We start from the raw sequence: 22,374 nt of genomic DNA, 5'->3' as shown, positions 1-22,374 counted from the left end.
CATATCCAGCTGCTGTGTTATCAGGGTTATACAGTTACTATACATTATACACCACATGCTGATTGCTATACTGTACAGTAACTTATATATCACATATCCAGCTGCTGTGTTATCAGAGTTATACAGTTACTATACATTATACACCACATGCTGCTATACTGTACAGTAACTTATATATCACATATCCAGCTGCAGTGTTATCAGGGTTATACAGTTACTATACATTATATACCACATGCTGATTGCTATACTGTACAGTAACTTATAATATCACATATCCAGCTGCAGTGTTATCAGGGTTATACAGTTACTATACATTATACACCACATGCTGCTATACTGCACAGTAACTTATATATCACATATCCAGCTGCTGCTGTGTTATCAGGGTTATACAGTTACTATACATTATATACCACATGTTGCTATACTGTACAGTAACTTATATATCACATATCCAGCTGCTGTGTTATCAGAGTTATACAGTTACTATACATTATACACCACATTCTGATTGCTATACTGTACAGTAACTTATATATCACAGATCCAGCTGCTGTGTTATCAGAGTTATACAGTTACTATACATTATACACCACATGCTGCTATACTGTACAGTAACTTATATATCACATATCCAGCTGCTGTGTTATCAGGGTTATACAGTTACTATACATTATACACCACATGCTGCTATACTGCACAGTAACTTATATATCACATATCCAGCTGCTGTTGTGTTATCAGGGTTATACAGTTACTATACATTATACACCACATGCTGCTATACTGCACAGTAACTTATATATCACATATCCAGCTGCTGTTGTGTTATCAGGGTTATACAGTTACTATACATTATACACCACATGCTGCTATACTGTACAGTAACTTATATATCACATATCCAGCTGCTGTGTTATCAGGGTTATACAGTTACTATACATTATACACCACATGCTGCTATACTGCACAGTAACTTATATATCACATATCCAGCTGCTGTGTTATCAGGGTTATACAGTTACTATACATTATATAACACATGCTGCTATACTGTACAGTAACTTATATATCACATATCCAGCTGCTGTGTTATCAGGGTTATACAGTTACTATACATTATATACCACATGCTGCTATACTGCACAGTAACTTATATATCACATATCCAGCTGCAGTGTTATCAGGGTTATACAGTTACTATACATTATACACCACATGCTGCTATACTGCACAGTAACTTATATATCACATATCCAGCTGCTGTTGTGTTATCAGGGTTATACAGTTACTATACATTATACACCACATGCTGCTATACTGCACAGTAACTTATATATCACATATCCAGCTGCTGTTGTGTTATCAGGGTTATACAGTTACTATACATTATACACCACATGCTGCTATACTGTACAGTAACTTATATATCACATATCCAGCTGCTGTGTTATCAGGGTTATACAGTTACTATACATTATACACCACATGCTGCTATACTGCACAGTAACTTATATATCACATATCCAGCTGCTGTGTTATCAGGGTTATACAGTTACTATACATTATATACCACATGCTGCTATACTGTACAGTAACTTATATATCACATATCCAGCTGCTGTGTTATCAGGGTTATACAGTTACTATACATTATATACCACATGCTGCTATACTGCACAGTAACTTATATATCACATATCCAGCTGCAGTGTTATCAGGGTTATACAGTTACTATACATTATACACCACATGCTGCTATACTGTACAGTAACTTATATATCACATATTCAGCTGCTTCTCATTGTTTCACCTCTTCTACATGTTATTCAGAATAAAAACACTGGTCAACAGCCAAAAAGGTTCCGACATGAAAACAGTTGAACTTAACTAATTTTGGGCGCTGAGATCGAAAATGATGATCAAATTTTGAAATAAGCTCTAATGTCCAAGTTATAGACGCACTTTCTATACTTCTCACAGCCTGTGATACAATAGTAGGAAAAGTTTTCATCAGTATTGCATCATCAACTGGTATATTGCATCATCTTAGAATGACCAATAGTTATGGTATAAGGCTAGGTTCACACTGCGTTTTTGCTATTCGTGTTTTTCATCCGTTTTTTTTTTTGTGCAAAACGGATGAAAAAAAACAGATGCAACCGTTTTGATCTGCTTTTTCATTGACTTCCATTATAAAAAAAAAAAAAGCCATTTTTTTTTTTTATGGACACAAGTAGTGTCAACACTACTTTTGTGTCCATAAAAAAGAAAACGGATCTGTTTCAATCCGTTTTTTTTTTTTTAATAATGGAAGTCAATGAAAAAACGGATCAAAATGGATGCATGTTTTTTTTCATCCGTTTTTCACAAAAAATCTAATTGCATGCACACAAATGCATCCATTTTTCATCCGTTTTTTGCAAAAAAACAGATGAAAAAAAACAGATTGCAAAAACACAGTGTGAACCTAGCCGAAGGTATCGAGGTAAATGGAAGCCATCAATGCTTGCTGATTACTGTTGGACAGTTATCAGAGACAATCCCATCTATGAATACAAAAGACGTGTAACTGCACCGAGAAGCCATTGAATAAGGAGCGACATCCCAGATGTCAATAAACTGAATTAATTTGTAAAAATTCTTGGATCTGCCTGTAAATTATAACTGATTTCAGATAGAACTAAGTTTCCTATGAATATATTTCAGGAGTTTCTGAGCAGTAATTGAGCTTCCGTATGATGCAGAAGTAATAAATCTGTCGGCTATTATACTGTAATCTATACAATTCACAGTCACATGAGAACTCTCCGATATCATAGAAACTAGAGACAATTCAGTCACATGAGAACTCTCCGATATCATAGAAACTAGAGACAATTCACAGTCACATGAGAACTCTCCCATATCATAGAAACTAGAGACAATTCACAGTCACATGAGAACTCTCCGATATCATAGAAACTAGAGACAATTCAGTCACATGAGAACTCTCCCATATCATAGAAACTAGAGACAATTCACAGTCACATGAGAACTCTCCCATATCATAGAAACTAGAGACAATTCAGTCACATGAGAACTCTCCGATATCATAGAAACTAGAGACAATTCACAGTCACATGAGAACTCTCCCATATCATAGAAACTAGAGACAATTCAGTCACATGAGAACTCTCCGATATCATAGAAACTAGAGACAATTCACAGTCACATGAGAACTCTCCCATATCATAGAAACTAGAGACAATTCACAGTCACATGAGAACTCTCCCATATCATAGAAACTAGAGACAATTCACAGTCACATGAGAACTCTCCGATATCATAGAAACTAGAGACAATTCACAGTCACATGAGAACTCTCCCATATCATAGAAACTAGAGACAATTCACAGTCACATGAGAACTCTCCAATATCATAGAAACTAGAGACAATTCAGTCACATGAGAACTCTCCAATATCATAGAAACTAGAGACAATTCAGTCACATGAGAACTCTCCAATATCATAGAAACTAGAGACAATTCACAGTCACATCAGAACTCTCCGATATCATAGAAACTAGAGACAATTCACAGTCACATGAGAACTCTCCGATATCATAGAAACTAGAGACAATTCACAGTCACATGAGAACTCTCTGATATCATAGAAACTAGAGACAATTCACAGTCACATGAGAACTCCAATATCATAGAAACTAGAGACAATTCACAGTCACATGAGACCTCTCCGATATCATAGAAACTAGAGACAATTCACAGTCACATGAGAACTCTCTGATCTCATAGAAACTAGAGACAATTCACAGTTACATGAGAACTCTCCCATATCATAGAAACTAGAGACAATTCAGTCACATGAGAACTCTCTGATATCATAGAAACTAGAGACAATTCAGTCACATGAGAACTCTCAGATATCATAGAAACTAGAGACAATTCACAGTCACATGAGAAATCTCCCATATCATAGAAACTAGAGACAATTCACAGTCACATGAGAACTCTCTGATATCATAGAAACTAGAGACAATTCACAGTCACATGAGAACTCTCTGATATCATAGAAACTAGAGACAATTCAGTCACATGAGAACTCTCCGATATCATAGAAACTAGAGACAATTCACAGTCACATGAGAACTCTGAGATATAGAAACTAGAGACAATTCACAGTCACATGAGAACTCTGAGATATCATAGAAACTAGAGACAATTCAGTCACATGAGAACTCCAATATCATAGAAACTAGAGACAATTCACAGTCACATGAGAACTCTCTGATATCATAGAAACTAGAGACAATTCACAGTCACATGAGAACTCTCCAATATCATAGAAACTAGAGACAATTCACAGTCACATGAGAACTCTCTGATATCATAGAAACTAGAGACAATTCACAGTCACATGAGAACTCTCCAATATCATAGAAACTAGAGACAATTCACAGTCACATGAGAACTCTCCGATATCATAGAAACTAGAGACAATTCAGTCACATGAGAACTCTCCCATATCATAGAAACTAGAGACAATTCAGTCACATGAGAACTCTCCGATATCATAGAAACTAGAGACAATTCAGTCACATGAGAACTCTCCGATATCATAGAAACTAGAGACAATTCAGTCACATGAGACCTCTGAGATATAGAAACTAGAGACAATTCAGTCACATGAGAACTCTCCCATATCATAGAAACTAGAGACAATTCACAGTCACATGAGAACTCTCCGATATCATAGAAACTAGAGACAATTCACAGTCACATGAGAACTCTCCCATATCATAGAAACTAGAGACAATTCACAGTCACATGAGAACTCTCCGATATCATAGAAACTAGAGACAATTCAGTCACATGAGAACTCTGAGATATCATAGAAACTAGAGACAATTCACAGTCACATGAAAACTCTCCCATATCATAGAAACTAGAGACAATTCACAGTCACATGAGAACTCTGAGATATCATAGAAACTAGACAATTCAGTCACATGAGAACTCTCCGATATCATAGAAACTAGAGACAATTCAGTCACATGAGAACTCTGAGATATCATAGAAACTAGAGACAATTCACAGTCACATGAGAACTCTCCGATATCATAGAAACTAGAGACAATTCACAGTCACATGAGAACTCTCAGATATCATAGAAAGTAGAGACAATTCACAGTCACATGAGAAATCTGAGATATCATAGAAACTAGAGACAATTCAGTCACATGAGAACTTTCCGATATCATAGAAACTAGAGACAATTCACATTTTTCCTTGTGATATTTGAATTCGGGACACAAAAATCAGTAAGAAATGGCTAATTTTATTTCAGAACCAAACAACTTTTGAAAATTTGTTGACCAGTGTAATCAGTATATTTGGGCGGTGGAACCAATTGTCTGCAGATCAGTGATTTCTTATGGGGAAATTTGCTTTGGTGTAAGAGTGGATTTGGATTACAAGCGCCGTCCCGGAACGGATTATACTCCTAATCCAAGGCACCACTGTATGTGTGTGTATAATATATATATATATATATATATATATATATATATATATATATAATTATTAATCTTTTAACACATTTTTGTTAATTGTTTCTCTCTCCTTCTGGTTATTACTGCAGAGGGGGATTTGGCCTTACAGGGAAGCATTGGGAGCCTGTCCCTGAGCGACCTGACAGCGCACGGCGAGCTGTACACCGAGCGCTTCACAACCAGTGGAGATGAGGCGCTTATCTTCCACATATTCAAGTAGGATGGTTTCCCTGATATCTGACCATTACTGGTACTACAAGTACCAGCACTACTAATGCCACCTGATCTGACCGTTACTGGTACCACAAGGTAGTACTAGTAATGCCACCTGGTGATTGTAGATCTTGCTCCTTCCTGCAGATACGGCCCTCCTGACCCTAGGCTGAAGCGGGAGTATGACATGCGTGTCAGCCTGCGCATGGCCTCCGTGCAGTACGTACACACCCAGCGCTTCCAGTCTGAAGTTGTTTCCTTCATCCAGCACTTTACCCAACTACAGGATGTCCTGGGACGCCAGAGAGCCGCCATTCAGGGCAAGACTGTAAGTGCCGGGGTCCAGGCAGGGGGTACCTGGTGTCATGGGGGGGATCCCTCTTCATTTGGCTTCTTTGTGTTTGTCCAGGTGAGAGACCAAGCACAGCGAGCCTCCCGTATCCTGCTGGACATTGAGGCCGGAGCCCCCGTGCTTCTCATCCCCGAGAGCTCACAATCTAACAACCTCATTGTCGCCAATCTGGGGAAACTCAAAGTGAAAAATCGCTTCCTCTTCTCCGGGGCCGCAGGGACATTCTGCTTAAAGGATAAGGTAATGGCAGTATAGATACTTCATGTAACAACACTGTCACTGCTATAGGACAGCACAGGTAGAGAGACACTGTGTCACTGGTATAGGACAGCACAGGTAGAGAGACGCTGTGTCACTGCTATAGATAGCACAGGTAGAGAGACACTGTGTCACTGCTATAGGACAGCACAGGTAGAGAGACGCTGTGTCACTGCTATAGATAGCACAGGTAGAGAGACGCTGTGTTACTGCTATAGGATAGCACAGGTAGAGAGAAACTGTCACTGCTATAGGACAGCACAGGTAGAGAGATGCTGTGTCACTGCTATAGGACAGCACAGGTAGAGAGACACTGTGTCACTGCTGTAAATAGCACAGGTAGAGAGACGCTGTGTCACTGCTATAGGACAGCACAGGTAGAGAGACGCTGTGTTACTGCTATAGGATAGCACAGGTAGAGAGACTCTGTCACTGCTATAGGACAGCACAGGTAGAGAGACGCTGTCACTGCTGTAAATAGCACAGGTAGAGAGACGCTGTGTCACTGCTATAGGACAGCACAGGTAGAGAGACACTGTCACTGCTGTAAATAGCACAGGTAGAGAGACGCTGTGTCACTGCTATAGGACAGCACAGGTAGAGAGACACCAACCCCCCCGGGTTATTCCCTCTGGGTACTCGGAGGTCCTTAGTCATATACGATAATATCATTTAACTTTTTATTTGTTCTTAAGGATTTAATCTTACGTGGATCTTCATACAGGGATCCGGTGTTCTTACAGGTACAGGCTGTGAGCCCCGCCTCCTAATCCTTATGGGGTTTTCCTGGATTATTCTCTAATGAAGGTTGTGGCATCGTGTGGGGGAGAGCATGGCCATAGCCGGGTAGGGGCAGCCTCACCCCAATGCCACCCCTGCTTTACCATCTGACCCATTATATTTAGATCTCCAGTGCCGCCATAGCCGGATAGGGGCAGTCTCACCCCGATGCCATCCCTGCTTTGCGATCTGACCCTTTATATTCAGATCCCCAGTGCCGCCATAGCCGGGTACAGGCAGCCTCACCACGTCCCCCGATGCCACCGCTGGTTTACCAGTTGTCTGTCCCATTGTATTCAGATGCCCAGTGCCGCCATAGCCGGGTAGAGGCAGCCTTGGCTGGTGGGGCCGCACGCTCCTTTCTATGGGTATAATGCACCTTTGTTCTTATAATCCTGGATTTCCCATAATTCTGCAGTCTCTCTCTTCGTGGTTTGTTCCTGGTTTGCCGATCTCTTTCACTGACTTCCTGTCCTCTATGTCTCAGCGTTACGGCTGGTGTTTATACAGGTTATAGACCTAGGTGACACCGGCTGTCTCTGACATGTAATCCTGCAGCTGTTACGTAACTACAATTCCCATCATGCTCTCGTAGATAAAGGCAGGATGGAGCCCACAGATATAGGCGCTGTATGCCGAACCCCAACCATCGATCTGGTGGGATGCTACAGTGTTACAGGGAGCATTGAGGTCACTGCTTGGAGCGGATCACACCGCACAATGCGCCGGTGATGAGGCTGCCGCACGTTGCGCCGGTGATGAGGCTGCCGCACGTTGCGCCGGTGATGAGGCTGCCGCACGTTGCGCCAGTGATGAGGCTCTCCCCTTATCTCCATCTTTCCTATGTGTGGTGTCCCGGTCCCTTGGTTATCTTCCCGGCTTTCTTTAGGCGTTGCTGCGCTGCTCTGCCCTTTGTGTTGCGGTGCTTTCTGCGGGCGCTGCTCTGCCCTTTGTGTTGCGGTGCTTTCTGCAGGCGTTGCTGCGCTGCTCTGCCCTTTGTGTTGCGGTGCTTTCTGAAGGCGTTGCTGCGCTGCTCTGCCCTTTTGTGTTGCGGTGCTTTCTGCGGGCGTTGCTGCGCTGCTCTGCCCTTTGTGTTGCGGTGCTTTCTGCGGGCGTTGCTGCGCTGCTCTGCCCTTTGTGTTGCAGTGCTTTCTGCGGGCGTTGCTGCGCTGCTCTGCCCTTTTGTGTTGCGGTGCTTTCTGCGGGCGTTGCTGCGCTGCTCTGCCCTTTTGTGTTGCAGTGCTTTCTGCGGGCGTTGCTGCTCTGCCCTTTGTGTTGCAGTGCTTTCTGCGGGCGTTGCTGCGCTGCTCTGCCCTTTGTGTTGCGGTGCTTTCTGCGGGCGTTGCTGCTCTGCCCTTTGTGTTGCGGTGCTTTCTGCGGGCGTTGCTGCTCTGCCCTTTGTGTTGCGGTGCTTTCTGCGGGCGTTGCTGCTCTGCCCTTTGTGTTGCGGTGCTTTCTGCGGGTGTTGCAATGGTGCTTTCTGTGGGTGTTGCGGCGCTGCTTGCTGCGGGTGTGGTGATGCTGCTTCCTGAGGGTGTTGCAGCAGTGCTTTCTGCATGTGTTGCAGTGCTTTCTGCATGCTCTTGATTATTGGTTATTGGATACCCTGTGGTAGCACCTGGCCGGATCCTTTCACCACAGACGGTTCTGGGGTCTTGTCCTCACAGTCACATGACCAGGCAGGCTCCCATTGAGTCCGAGGAGAGGCTTCAGCTCCTCAGGAAGTGATGATGTAACTTAGAAGAATGACTTGCTGGCGATGTAACCTCCATCTTACCTCACAGCAGGATGCAGAACTGGCCACCTGCTGGAGGGGGCGCTGTAATGTCTGCCAGGAAAGCTAACTTCCCTCTGGTGTTTTTGCCTTAGAGTCTGAGTAACCCGTCATCGCCCATTGTTACCCCGGAGCACAAGATTCATCCTAGAAGAAGTGACCCGAGATCAGATGTGATAGGGCTGCTACTGACCCCAGCAAAGCCCAAGGAGGAAACCAAAGCTTCAAGTGCCCCTGAAGATCCTGGTGATCCTGGTAAGAAGCAAAAGCGGGCGGGGCTCTCTCCAGCAGCCAGAGCATGGGCGGCCAGTGGGCGGGGCTCTCTCCGGCAGCCAATGGGCTGGCAGACAGAGGATTGGGCTCTCTCCAGTGGCCAGATGGTAGGGCTCTTGCCAGTGGACGGGGCTTTCTCCAGCGCCAATGGGCGGGCAGACAGAGGGTGGGTCTCTCTCCGGCGGCCAGAGGGTGGGTCTCTCTCCGGCGGCCAGAGGGTGGGTCTCTCTCCGGCGGCCAGAGGGTGGGTCTCTCTCCGGCGGCCAGAGGGTGGGTCTCTCTCCGGCGGCCAGAGGGTGGGTCTCTCTCCGGCGGCCAGAGGGTGGGTCTCTCTCCGGCGGCCAGAGGGTGGGTCTCTCTCCGGCGGCCAGAGGGTGGGTCTCTCTCCGGCGGCCAGAGGGTGGGTCTCTCTCCGGCGGCCAGAGGGTGGGTCTATTATTGTAGCTTCCTTAGCCGCTCTTTTTTTTTTTTTTTTTTTTTTTCAATATTTTATTGAAGTTATACATAAATACAAAGTGATAAGAATAAACTATGACAAGTCAGTAGACTTATATAAAATTACATAAATAAATATAACAAATCATTAAAACAAACAATAAAGTAACCAATTATTGCTCTAACATACAAATGAAGTAACATTGTATCATACTATGCTCTATACCAAGTACAGGTAAGTACTCCCAGGGTACCTGCCACCATTGCTTTGTGATACCAAGCTGGATTGGATAATTGTTGTATAACAGAATTTCTTTCTTCTGTAGACAGAGCACTCACTATAAAGTTTCCATTTTTTTAAGCTCTTTTTATATACCCGTCTCCTTTATACGACCTCCCACTATATAATACATATCTGACAGTCTTCAATTATTCATCACACCCCTCACTATTTACATTGGATCACACTATAGATATGTCGCTGCATTGGCTGCTCCATATAACCTCATGCAGACATTAAAGACTCTGAGAAACCTCTCCAGAACCTGCATAACACTATTGGCTTCCCGTACAATGCTGTGATGCTGTCCCCCTCCTATATCTCCATACATCAGGCTCAGGGGGTCTCTCTGTATATGACATCACTAACAGGATGACCCCTCACTCCTTTATGTGACCTGGTCAGGGGGCCTCTCACTAACAGGATGACCCCTCACTCCTTTATGTGACTGGGTCAGGGGGCCTCTCTATATGATGTCACTAACCAGATGACCCCTCTCTCCTTTATGTGACCTGGTCAGGGGGCCTCTCTCTATATGACGTCACTAATGACCCCTCTCTCCTTTATGTTACCTGGTCAGGGGGCCTCTCACTAACAGGATGACCCCTCACTCCTTTATGTGACTGGGTCAGGGGGCCTCTCTATATGATGTCACTAACCAGATGACCCCTCTCTCCTTTATGTGACCTGGTCAGGGGGCCTCTCTCTGTATATGATGTCACTAATGACCCCTCTCTCCTTTATGTGACCTGGTCAGGGGGCCTCTCTCTGTATATGATGTCACTAATGACCCCTCTCTCCTTTATGTGACTGGGTCAGGGGGTCTCTCACTAACAGGATGACCCCTCACTCCTTTATGTGACTGGGTCAGGGGGCCTCTCACTAACAGGATGACCCCTCACTCCTTTATGTGACTGGGTCAGGGGGCCTCTCACTAACAGGATGACCCCTCACTCCTTTATGTGACCTGGTCAGGGGGTCTCTCACTAACAGGATGACCCCTCACTCCTTTATGTGACCTGGTCAGGGGGCCTCTCTATATGATGTCACTAACCAGATGACCCCTCTCTCCTTTATGTGACCTGGTCAGGGGGCCTCTGTATATGACGTCACTAATGACCCCTCTCTCCTTTATGTGACCTGGTCAGGGGGCCTCTCTCTATATGACGTCACTAATGACCCCTCTCTCCTTTATGTGACCTGGTCATGGGGCCTCTCTATATGATGTAACTAACCAGATGACCCCTTTCTCCCTTATGTGACCTGGTCAGGGGGCCTCTCTCTATATGACGTCACTAATGACCCCTCTCTCCTTTATGTGACCTGGTCAGGGGGTCTCTCTATATGACGTCACTAATGACCCCTCTCTCCTTTATGTGACCTGGTCAGGGGGCCTCTCTCTATATGACGTCACTAATGACCCCTCTCTCCTTTATGTGACCTGGTCAGGGGGCCTCTCTATATGACGTCACTAATGACCCCTCTCTCCTTTATGTGACCTGGTCAGGGGGCCTCTCTATATGACGTCACTAATGACCCCTCTCTCCTTTATGTGACCTGGTCAGGGGGCCTCTCTATATGACGTCACTAATGACCCCTCTCTCCTTTATGTGACCTGGTCAGGGGGCCTCTCTCTATATGACGTCACTAATGACCCCTCTCTCCCTTATGTGACCTGGTCAGGGGGTCTCTCTATATGACGTCACTAATGACCCCTCTCTCTCTTATGTGACCTGGTCAGGGGGTCTTTCTATATGACATCACTAATGACCCCTCTCTCCTTTATGTGACCTGGTCAGGGGGCCTCTCTATATGACGTCACTAATGACCCCTCTCTCCTTTATGTGACCTGGTCAGGGGGCCTCTCTCTGTATATGATGTCACTAATGACCCCTCTCTCCCTTATGTGACCTGGTCAGGGGGCCTCTCTATATGACGTCACTAATGACCCCTCTCTCCTTTATGTGACCTGGTCAGGGGGTCTCTCTCTATGACGTCACTAATGACCCCTCACTCCTTTATGTGACCTGGTCAGGGGGCCTCTCTCTATATGACGTCACTAATGACCCCTCTCTCCTTTATGTGACCTGGTCATGGGGTCTTTCTATATGACGTCACTAATGACCCCTCTCTCCTTTATGTGACCTGGTCAGGGGGTCTCTCTATATGACGTCACTAATGACCCCTCTCTCCTTTATGTGACCTGGTCAGGGGGCCTCTCTCTCTATATGACGTCACTAATGACCCCTCTCTCCTTTATGTGACCTGGTCAGGGGGCCTCTCTATATGACGTCACTAATGACCCCTCTCTCCTTTATGTGACCTGGTCAGGGGGCCTCTCTCTGTATATGATGTCACTAATGACCCCTCTCTCCTTTATGTGACCTGGTCAGGGGGCCTCTCTCTATATGACGTCACTAATGACCCCTCTCTCCCTTATGTGACCTGGTCAGGGGGCCTCTCTATATGACGTCACTAATGACCCCTCTCTCCTTTATGTGACCTGGTCAGGGGGCCTCTCTATATGATGTCACTAATGACCCCTCTCTCCCTTATGTGACCTGGTCAGGGGGTCTCTTTATATGATGTAACTAACCAGATGACCCCTCTCTCCTTTATGTGACCTGGTCAGGGGGCCTCTCTCTGTATGACGTCACTAATGACCCCTCTCTCCTTTATGTGACCTGGTCAGGGGGTCTCTCTCTATGACGTCACTAATGACCCCTCACTCCTTTATGTGACCTGGTCAGGGGGCCTCTCTCTGTATATGATGTCACTAATGACCCCTCTCTCCTTTATGTGACCTGGTCAGGGGGCCTCTCTCTGTATATGATGTCACTAATGACCCCTCTCTCCTTTATGTGACCTGGTCAGGGGGCCTCTCTCTATATGACGTCACTAATGACCCCTCTCTCCTTTATGTGACCTGGTCAGGGGGCCTCTCTCTATGACGTCACTAATGACCCCTCACTCCTTTATGTGACCTGGTCAGGGGGCCTCTCTCTGTATATGATGTCACTAATGACCCCTCTCTCCTTTATGTGACCTGGTCAGGGGGCCTCTCTCTGTATATGATGTCACTAATGACCCCTCTCTCCCTTATGTGACCTGGTCAGGGGGTCTCTCTATATGACGTCACTAATGACCCCTCTCTCCTTTATGTGACCTGGTCAGGGGGCCTCTCTCTGTATATGACGTCACTAATGACCCCTCTCTCCTTTATGTGACCTGGTCAGGGGGCCTCTCTATATGACGTCACTAATGACCCCTCTCTCCTTTATGTGACCGGGTCAGGGGGCCTCTCTATATGACGTCACTAATGACCCCTCTCTCCTTTATGTGACCTGGTCAGGGGGCCTCTCTCTATATGACGTCACTAATGACCCCTCTCTCCTTTATGTGACCTGGTCAGGGGGCCTCTCTCTCTATATGACGTCACTAATGACCCCTCTCTCCTTTATGTGACCTGGTCAGGGGGCCTCTCTCTCTATATGACGTCACTAATGACCCCTCTCTCCTTTATGTGACCTGGTCAGGGGGCCTCTCTCTATATGACGTCACTAATGACCCCTCTCTCCCTTATGTGACCTGGTCAGGGGGCCTCTCTATATGACGTCACTAATGACCCCTCTCTCCTTTATGTGACCTGGTCAGGGGGCCTCTCTATATGATGTCACTAATGACCCCTCTCTCCTTTATGTGACCTGGTCAGGGGGCCTCTCTCTATATGACGTCACTAATGACCCCTCTCTCCCTTATGTGACCTGGTCAGGGGGCCTCTCTATATGACGTCACTAATGACCCCTCTCTCCTTTATGTGACCTGGTCAGGGGGCCTCTCTATATGATGTCACTAATGACCCCTCTCTCCCTTATGTGACCTGGTCAGGGGGTCTCTTTATATGATGTAACTAACCAGATGACCCCTCTCTCCTTTATGTGACCTGGTCAGGGGGCCTCTCTCTGTATGACGTCACTAATGACCCCTCTCTCCTTTATGTGACCTGGTCAGGGGGTCTCTCTCTATGACGTCACTAATGACCCCTCACTCCTTTATGTGACCTGGTCAGGGGGCCTCTCTCTGTATATGATGTCACTAATGACCCCTCTCTCCTTTATGTGACCTGGTCAGGGGGCCTCTCTCTGTATATGATGTCACTAATGACCCCTCTCTCCCTTATGTGACCTGGTCAGGGGGCCTCTCTATATGACGTCACTAATGACCCCTCTCTCCTTTATGTGACCTGGTCAGGGGGCCTCTCTCTATATGACGTCACTAATGACCCCTCTCTCCTTTATGTGACCTGGTCAGGGGGCCTCTCTATATGACGTCACTAATGACCCCTCTCTCCTTTATGTGACCTGGTCAGGGGGCCTCTCTATATGACGTCACTAATGACCCCTCTCTCCTTTATGTGACCTGGTCAGGGGGCCTCTCTCTATATGACGTCACTAATGACCCCTCTCTCCTTTATGTGACCTGGTCAGGGGGCCTCTCTCTCTATATGACGTCACTAATGACCCCTCTCTCCTTTATGTGACCTGGTCAGGGGGCCTCTCTCTCTATATGACGTCACTAATGACCCCTCTCTCCTTTATGTGACCTGGTCAGGGGGCCTCTCTCTATATGACGTCACTAATGACCCCTCTCTCCCTTATGTGACCTGGTCAGGGGGTCTCTCTATATGACGTCACTAATGACCCCTCTCTCCTTTATGTGACCTGGTCAGGGGGCCTCTCTCTCTATATGACGTCACTAATGACCCCTCTCTCCTTTATGTGACCTGGTCAGGGGGCCTCTCTCTATATGACGTCACTAATGACCCCTCTCTCCCTTATGTGACCTGGTCAGGGGGTCTCTCTATATGACGTCACTAATGACCCCTCTCTCCTTTATGTGACCTGGTCAGGGGGCCTCTCTCTATATGACGTCACTAATGACCCCTCTCTCCTTTATGTAACCTGGTCAGGGGGCCTCTGTATATGACGTCACTAATGACCCCTCTCTCCTTTATGTGACCTGGTCAGGGGGCTTCCATACAGACTGATTTACCATTATTTTCTTAGAGAAGTTCTCTTCCTACGCTTCTTTCTCACACTTATAATTAGATCGCCATCCATCACACATCTAGCCACTATTAGCACCTTTCTCTGCATGAGCGCTCCCGTCCTCTCCAGCTTCTCACCTCTACCTGCTGCTTTGGCCGTTTTATGTCGCTCACAGGTGACATCACTTTGCACATTAGAATCTGCCATCTATAATCTGCTATGTTATATATTATATGTGTATATGTTATTTGTATTAGGATACCGGCTCTTACTCTGGTTATAATAGTAGTGTGTATTGGCACGGATGTATTATTTTGTACCCTCTTGTACTCCACCAATTTACTTGTATCTTTGATTCATCGTGATGCTCTGCATTGTTGTTGCTCTTTTTATTGATACATTATTGTTTTTTATTTGAAAACTTCAATAAAATATTGTGAAAAAAAGAAAAAAATGAACGGCATTCGTTGATGCTAAAATTTGGACATACACGCTGGTATTACACTCAGGAACTGGCAGCTTCTCCCGGATACCTGAGATTACCATAGATTAAATGCTTTCGACCATTTTATTCTTCATCAATCCTTCTGGATGCTCTGCATTGTAATTGCACTTTTTATTCACGCTTTATTGTATATTATTCTGAAAAAGTACAATAAAATATTGTGGGGAAAAAAAATTCTAGTTACCTGCAGCGCCACCAGAGGAGAAATGAAGTATTACACATTATCCAATAACAGGACAGGACTGGTCCTCCAAGGCTGGAGATGCTCTTTGTAACCTCATTACACGCTGATCAGTGGTTGAGGCTCCTGATTAACCCTTCAAGCATATTTTGGCACCCATGCACTGCATAGGGTATCGGGTGACGGGTGATTGCACGTCATCGTCATCCTCTCATCGGTGATCGCACGTCATCCTTTCAGCCAGCAGATTGGTTATACGTGCTATACCTCTGGGTTACCCCATTTACAGTGATTGTCTTTGTGGTTGGTTGTAGATGAGCACATCTGCCTGTTAGACTGCATCGTGGTGGACCTCCAAGACATGGATATCTTTACTGCAGAGAGACATCCTAGAGACACGGCTGCTGGTCAGGAGAGGTCAGACCTCTGCTTTCCCTCTTACATTGTCAGACAGACAGGGGGGAGTCTACTCACAGAGCCATGCCGACTGAAGCTACAGCTGGAGAGGAACCTAGATAAGTAAGTCTTGATATGGGGGGAGATTTTATCTTGATATGGGGGGAGATTATCTAGAGGACGAGGTCTGAGCGCCCTCATGTCTTCTCCAGGGAGATCAGCCACTCTGTTCCTGACATGTCCATCCACGGCAGCCTGTCCTCCGTACACTGCTCACTGGACCTCAGCAAGTACAAGCTGATCCGAGGCCTCCTGGAGAACAACCTGGGAGAACCTGTGGAGGATTTCATGAGACCCTACGACCTGCAGGACCCCAGGATTCATGTAAGTTAAATACACGAAGAATAAGGGAATTCAAGCATTGGACCATCCCTCCGGTGATAGTCTGTGATGGGTGAGAAGGCCGACAATCCCTCCGGTGATTGGCTGTGATGGGTGGGAAGGCCGACGATCCCTCCGGTGATTGGCTGTGATGGGTGGGAAGGCCGACGATCCCTCCGGTGATTGGCTGTGATGGGTGGGAAGGCCGACAATACCGCCGGTGATTGGCTGTGATGGGTGGGAAGGCCGACAATACCGCCGGTGATTGGCTGTGATGGGTGGGAAGGCCGACAATACCGCCGGTGATTGGCTGTGATGGGTGGGAAGGCCGACAATACCGCCGGTGATTGGCTGTGATGGGTGGGAAGGCCGACAATACCGCCGGTGATTGGCTGTGATGGGTGGGAAGGCCGACAATACCGCCGGTGATTGGCTGTGATGGGTGGGAAGGCCGACAATACCGCCGGTGATTGGCTGTGATGGGTGGGAAGGCCGACAATACCGCCGGTGATTGGCTGTGATGGGTGGGAAGGCCGACAATACCGCCGGTGATTGGCTGTGATGGGTGGGAAGGCCGACAATACCGCCGGTGATTGGCTGTGATGGGTGGGAAGGCCGACAATACCGCCGGTGATTGGCTGTGATGGGTGGGAAGGCCGACAATACCGCCGGTGATTGGCTGTGATGGGTGGGAAGGCTGACAATCCCGCCGGTGATCGGCTGTGATTGGTGGGAAGGCCAAGTTACAGGGAAATATCACCCGTATAATAGGCACAGCCTACATGAGATTTCTCACATTAATTTTAATTTTATTACACTTGATTTTTTTTTTGTTTTGCTTCCAGACGGTGTTAAGCGGGGAGGTGTACACCGGCGTCTCCTTCCTTATCGATATGGTAAATGTCAGCCTGGAACTTCTCGAAGATAAAGGGAAAGAAGGAAGGAGCCATTCTCTCGCTCGGTAAGAAGATACTAAAACCTGCATTTAGAGATTGTTCATCTCTTACTTTTGCGTTGTGTGTGGTGGTGGGTGGTGGGTATGTAGGTTGGTGGGTGTTTTGTAGGTTACTGGTTAGTGTGTAGGATGGTGTTGGTTGTGTGGGTTTAGTGGGAATTGTGTAGGTTGTTGGTGTTGTTGTGTGGGTTTAGTGGGTATTGTGTAGGTTGTTGGTGTTGTTGTGTGGGTTTGGTGTGTGTTTTGTAGGTTGGTGGTTGTTGTGTGAGTTTAGTGGGTGTTTAGGCTGTTGTTGTTTAGGTTGTTGTTTAGGATGTTGTTGTTAGTGTTTAGGTTGCTTAGGTTGTTGTTGTTTTGTTTTTTTTTTGTTTTTTTTTAATGCTGGTCTGGTTGGTTGGTAGTACTTGGACGCCCACTGATCCCTGTACCCCCCCCCCACCTGACCACGGAGCTGGGGGCATATTCTGTATATTTTCCTCTTGTCTTTACTTTGTAATTTACTTTTTGTTCAGTTTTGACTTTAAGAAATCCAAGCTGCTGTTTGAGAGCTTTTCTAACCAGACAAAATCTATCAACCTGGTCTCTCACTCTATGATGGCGTTCGATACCCGATACACGGGACACCAGCCACCTGCCACCCAGAAGCCCAACGTCTTCAACTGCATCTTACAGGCATCCAAGAGCAACAGCAACCCCGGCTCCTTACAGATCGAGCTGCACCACCGGTAAGAAGCCTGCCGAGCGTGCACTGAGGTCACCTAGTGATGGAGGGGGGGGGGAGGGGAGCCTGCCGCTAATACACCCAGCCCGCACTGAGGTCACTAGTGATGGAGGGGGGGGGGGGGGGAGCCTGCCGCTAATACACCCAGCCTGCACTGAGGTCACTAGTGATGGAGGGGGGGGGGAGGGGAGCCTGCCGCTAATACACCCAGCCCGCACTGAGGTCACTAGTGATGGAGGGGGGGAGGGGAGCCTGCCGCTAATACACCCAGCCAGCACTGAGGTCACTAGTGATGGAGGGGGGGGGGGGGAGCCTGCCGCTAATACACCCAGCCAGCACTGAGGTCACCTAGTGATGGAGGGGGGGGGGAGGGGAGCCTGCCGCTAATACACCCAGCCTGCACTGAGGTCACCTAGTGATGGAGGGGGGGGGGGAGGGGAGCCTGCCGCTAATACACCCAGCCTGCACTGAGGTCTCTAGTGATGGAGGGGGGGGGGAGCCTGCCGCTAATACACCCAGCCCGCACTGAGGTCTCTAGTGATGGAGGGGGGGGGGAGCCTGCCGCTAATACACCCAGCCAGCACTGAGGTCACTAGTGATGGAGGGGGGGGGGGGGGAGCCTGCCGCTAATACACCCAGCCTGCACTGAGGTCTCTAGTGATGGAGGGGGGGGGGGGGGGAGCCTGCCGCTAATACACCCAGCCTGCACTGAGGTCTCTAGTGATGGAGGGGGGGGGGAGCCTGCCGCTAATACACCCAGCCAGCACTGAGGTCACTAGTGATGGAGGGGGGGGGGGGGGAGCCTGCCGCTAATACACCCAGCCTGCACTGAGGTCACTAGTGATGGAGGGGGGGGGGGGGAGCCTGCCGCTAATACACCCAGCCAGCACTGAGGTCACTAGTGATGGAGGGGGGGGGGAGGGGAGCCTGCCGCTAATACACCCAGCCAGCACTGAGGTCACCTAGTGATGGAGGGGGGGGGGAGGGGAGCCTGCCGCTAATACACCCAGCCAGCACTGAGGTCACTAGTGATGGAGGGGGGGGGGAGGGGAGCCTGCCGCTAATACACCCAGCCCGCACTGAGGTCACTAGTGATGGAGGGGGGGAGGGGAGCCTGCCGCTAATACACCCAGCCAGCACTGAGGTCACTAGTGATGGGGGGGGGGGGAGCCTGCCGCTAATACACCCAGCCAGCACTGAGGTCACTAGTGATGGAGGGGGGGGGGGGGAGCCTGCCGCTAATACACCCAGTCCGCACTGAGGTCACTAGTGATGGAGGGGGGGAGGGGAGCCTGCCGCTAATACACCCAGCCTGCACTGAGGTCACTAGTGATGGGGGGGGGGAGCCTGCCGCTAATACACCCAGCCAGCACTGAGGTCACTAGTGATGGAGGGGGGGGGGAGGGGAGCCTGCCGCTAATACACCCAGCCCGCACTGAGGTCACTAGTGGTGGAGGGGGGGGGGGGGGGGGAGCCTGCCGCTAATACACCCAGCCTGCACTGAGGTCACTAGTGATGGAAGGGGGAGGGGAGCCTGCCGCTAATACACCCAGCCAGCACTGAGGTCACTAGTGATGGGGGGGGGGGGGGAGCCTGCCGCTAATACACCCAGCCTGCACTGAGGTCACTAGTGATGGAGGGGGGAGGGGAGCCTGCCGCTAATACACCCAGCCTGCACAGAGGTCACTAGTGATGGAAGGGGGAGGGGAGCCTGCCGCTAATACACCCAGCCAGCACTGAGGTCACTAGTGATGGAGGGGGGGGGGGGAGCCTGCCGCTAATACACCCAGCCTGCACTGAGGTCACTAGTGATGGAGGGGGGAGGGGAGCCTGCCGCTAATACACCCAGCCTGCACTGAGGTCACTAGTGATGGAGGGGGGGGGGAGGGGAGCCTGCCGCTAATACACCCAGCCTGCACTGAGGTCACTAGTGATGGAGGGGGGGGGGGAGCCTGCCGCTAATACACCCAGCCAGCACGGAGGTCACTAGTGATGGAGGGGGGGGGGCGGGGAGCCTGCCGCTAATACACCCAGCCAGCACGGAGGTCACTAGTGATGGGGGGGGGGGGAGCCTGCCGCTAATACACCCAGCCTGCACAGAGGTCACTAGTGATGGAGGGGGGGGGGGGGGAGCCTGCCGCTAATACACCCAGCCAGCACTGAGGTCACTAGTGATGGAGGGGGGGGGAGGGGAGCCTGCCGCTAATACACCCAGCCTGCACTGAGGTCACTAGTGATGGGGGAGGGGAGCCTGCCGCTAATACACCCAGCCTGCACAGAGGTCACTAGTGATGGAAGGGGGAGGGGAGCCTGCCGCTAATACACCCAGCCAGCACTGAGGTCACTAGTGATGGAGGGGGGGAGGGAGCCTGCCGCTAATACACCCAGCCTGCACTGAGGTCACTAGTGATGGGGGAGGGGAGCCTGCCGCTAATACACCCAGCCTGCACAGAGGTCACTAGTGATGGAAGGGGGAGGGGAGCCTGCCGCTAATACACCCAGCCTGCACTGAGGTCACTAGTGATGGAGGGGGGGGGGAGCCTGCCGCTAATACACCCAGCCTGCACTGAGGTCACTAGTGATGGGGGAGGGGAGCCTGCCGCTAATACACCCAGCCTGCACTGAGGTCACTAGTGATGGGGGGGGGGGAGCCTGCCGCTAATACACCCAGCCAGCACTGAGGTCACTAGTGATGGAGGGGGGGGGGAGCCTGCCGCTAATACACCCAGCCTGCACTGAGGTCACTAGTGATGGAGGGGGGGGGGAGCCTGCCGCTAATACACCCAGCCAGCACTGAGGTCACTAGTGATGGAGGGGGGGAGGGGGAGGGGAGCCTGCCGCTAATACACCCAGCCCGCACTGAGGTCACTAGTGATGGAGGAGGGGGGGGAGGGGAGCCTGCCGCTAATACACCCAGCCTGCACTGGGAGGGGGCACTGTCCCTCACCTCCTCCTGTTACACCCTGACCACAGGGGGCGCTGTCCCTCACCTCCTCCTCTTACACCCTGACCACAGGGGGCGCTGTCCCTCACCTCCTCCTGTTACACCCTGACCACAGGGGGCGCTGTCCCTCACCTCCTCCTGTTACACCCTGACCACAGGGGGCGCTGTCCCTCACCTCCTCTTATTACACCCTGACCACAGGGGGCGCTGTCCCTCACCTCCTCTTATTACACCCTGACCACAGGGGGCGCTGTCCCTCACCTCCTCCTGTTACACCCTGACCACAGGGGGCGCTGTCCCTCACCTCCTCTTATTACACCCTGACCACAGGGGGCGCTGTCCCTCACCTCCTCTTATTACACCCTGACCACAGGGGGCGCTGTCCCTCACCTCCTCTTATTACACCCTGACCACAGGGGGCGCTGTCCCTCACCTCCTCCTATTACACCCTGACCACAGGGGGCGCTGTCCCTCACCTCCTCCTATTACACCCTGACCACAGGGGGCGCTGTCCCTCACCTCCTCGTATTCTTAGTATTTGTCAGCTGAGTCGTACCTGGTTCTCTTGTTCGTAGGTCCACGAAGGACACGTCTTGCTTCACTGTGGTGCTGAACAATCTCCGGGTCTTCCTAATATTTGACTGGTTGCTGCTGGTGCAAAAGTTTCTTCAAACGCCGAGTGAGACCAAGAAAGTGACCCCGACCCCCCGGGCCCAGGTAGAGAGAAGGAGCAGCTCATCATCCGTAGTGCCCAAAACGGTGAAGACGGGTGTGGTGACAAAGAGATCCTCTGTGCAGACTCCACCCGAGCGGCAGCTGGAAGTCAAGGTCAATGTGACTGGTGAGACATCTCCAATAGGGATAAGCCGTGGCAAACTGCAATGTTCAAGTTGGTGGCCGAACCCGCAGGTTCATGGATACGAACAGATACACAGACAGGGACGGCTTCTGTTTCTTTATCTGTTTGTTGTTCTGCAATAAAGTTTGTTGTAAGGCTGCTGAGCAGTCAGTCAGCAAACTTCATTGTGTCTCCTTTGCCCTGGTATTCCCATCCATGCTCTATAGGCAGGACCTGTCTGTGACCCTAGTGCATAATAATGCTGCCATTCTGCTGCTTGTCAGAGTAGGGAGAGGATGGCTCCGCAGGGGGGAGAGCTGGGGAGGATGGCTCCGCAGGGGGGAGAGCTGGGGAGGATGGTGCCGCAGGGGGGAGAGCTAGGGAGGATGGCTCCGCAGGGGGGAGAGCTGGGGAGGATGGCTCCGCAGGGGGGAGAGCTGGGGAGGATGGCTCCGCAGGCAGGGAGAGCTGGGGAGGATGGCTCC

At 49.3% G+C, this 22,374-nt stretch overlaps 1 protein-coding gene across 2 annotated transcripts in view; it reads left to right on the top strand.

The window, feature by feature from the left end:
• Nucleotides 1-22,374, top strand: part of VPS13D (vacuolar protein sorting 13 homolog D) — a 372,238-nt gene that overhangs the window by 70,051 nt on the left and 279,813 nt on the right. For both annotated transcript variants that reach the window (XM_069948224.1, XM_069948223.1), the window contains exons 23-31: nucleotides 5,645-5,771; nucleotides 5,916-6,096; nucleotides 6,178-6,360; nucleotides 9,028-9,187; nucleotides 15,969-16,173; nucleotides 16,263-16,434; nucleotides 17,277-17,392; nucleotides 17,899-18,111; nucleotides 21,627-21,892. In XM_069948224.1, the coding sequence (XP_069804325.1) occupies nucleotides 5,645-5,771; nucleotides 5,916-6,096; nucleotides 6,178-6,360; nucleotides 9,028-9,187; nucleotides 15,969-16,173; nucleotides 16,263-16,434; nucleotides 17,277-17,392; nucleotides 17,899-18,111; nucleotides 21,627-21,892 (1,623 nt within the window). The remainder of the gene's footprint in view (nucleotides 1-5,644; nucleotides 5,772-5,915; nucleotides 6,097-6,177; nucleotides 6,361-9,027; nucleotides 9,188-15,968; nucleotides 16,174-16,262; nucleotides 16,435-17,276; nucleotides 17,393-17,898; nucleotides 18,112-21,626; nucleotides 21,893-22,374) is intronic.

The sequence above is a fragment of the Dendropsophus ebraccatus genome, chromosome 12 (assembly GCF_027789765.1).
Source record: "Dendropsophus ebraccatus isolate aDenEbr1 chromosome 12, aDenEbr1.pat, whole genome shotgun sequence".
Lineage (NCBI taxonomy): Eukaryota > Metazoa > Chordata > Amphibia > Anura > Hylidae > Dendropsophus > Dendropsophus ebraccatus.
The sequence above is the reverse complement of the archived record's forward strand: the minus strand, read 5'-3'. Positions and strand labels throughout refer to the sequence as shown.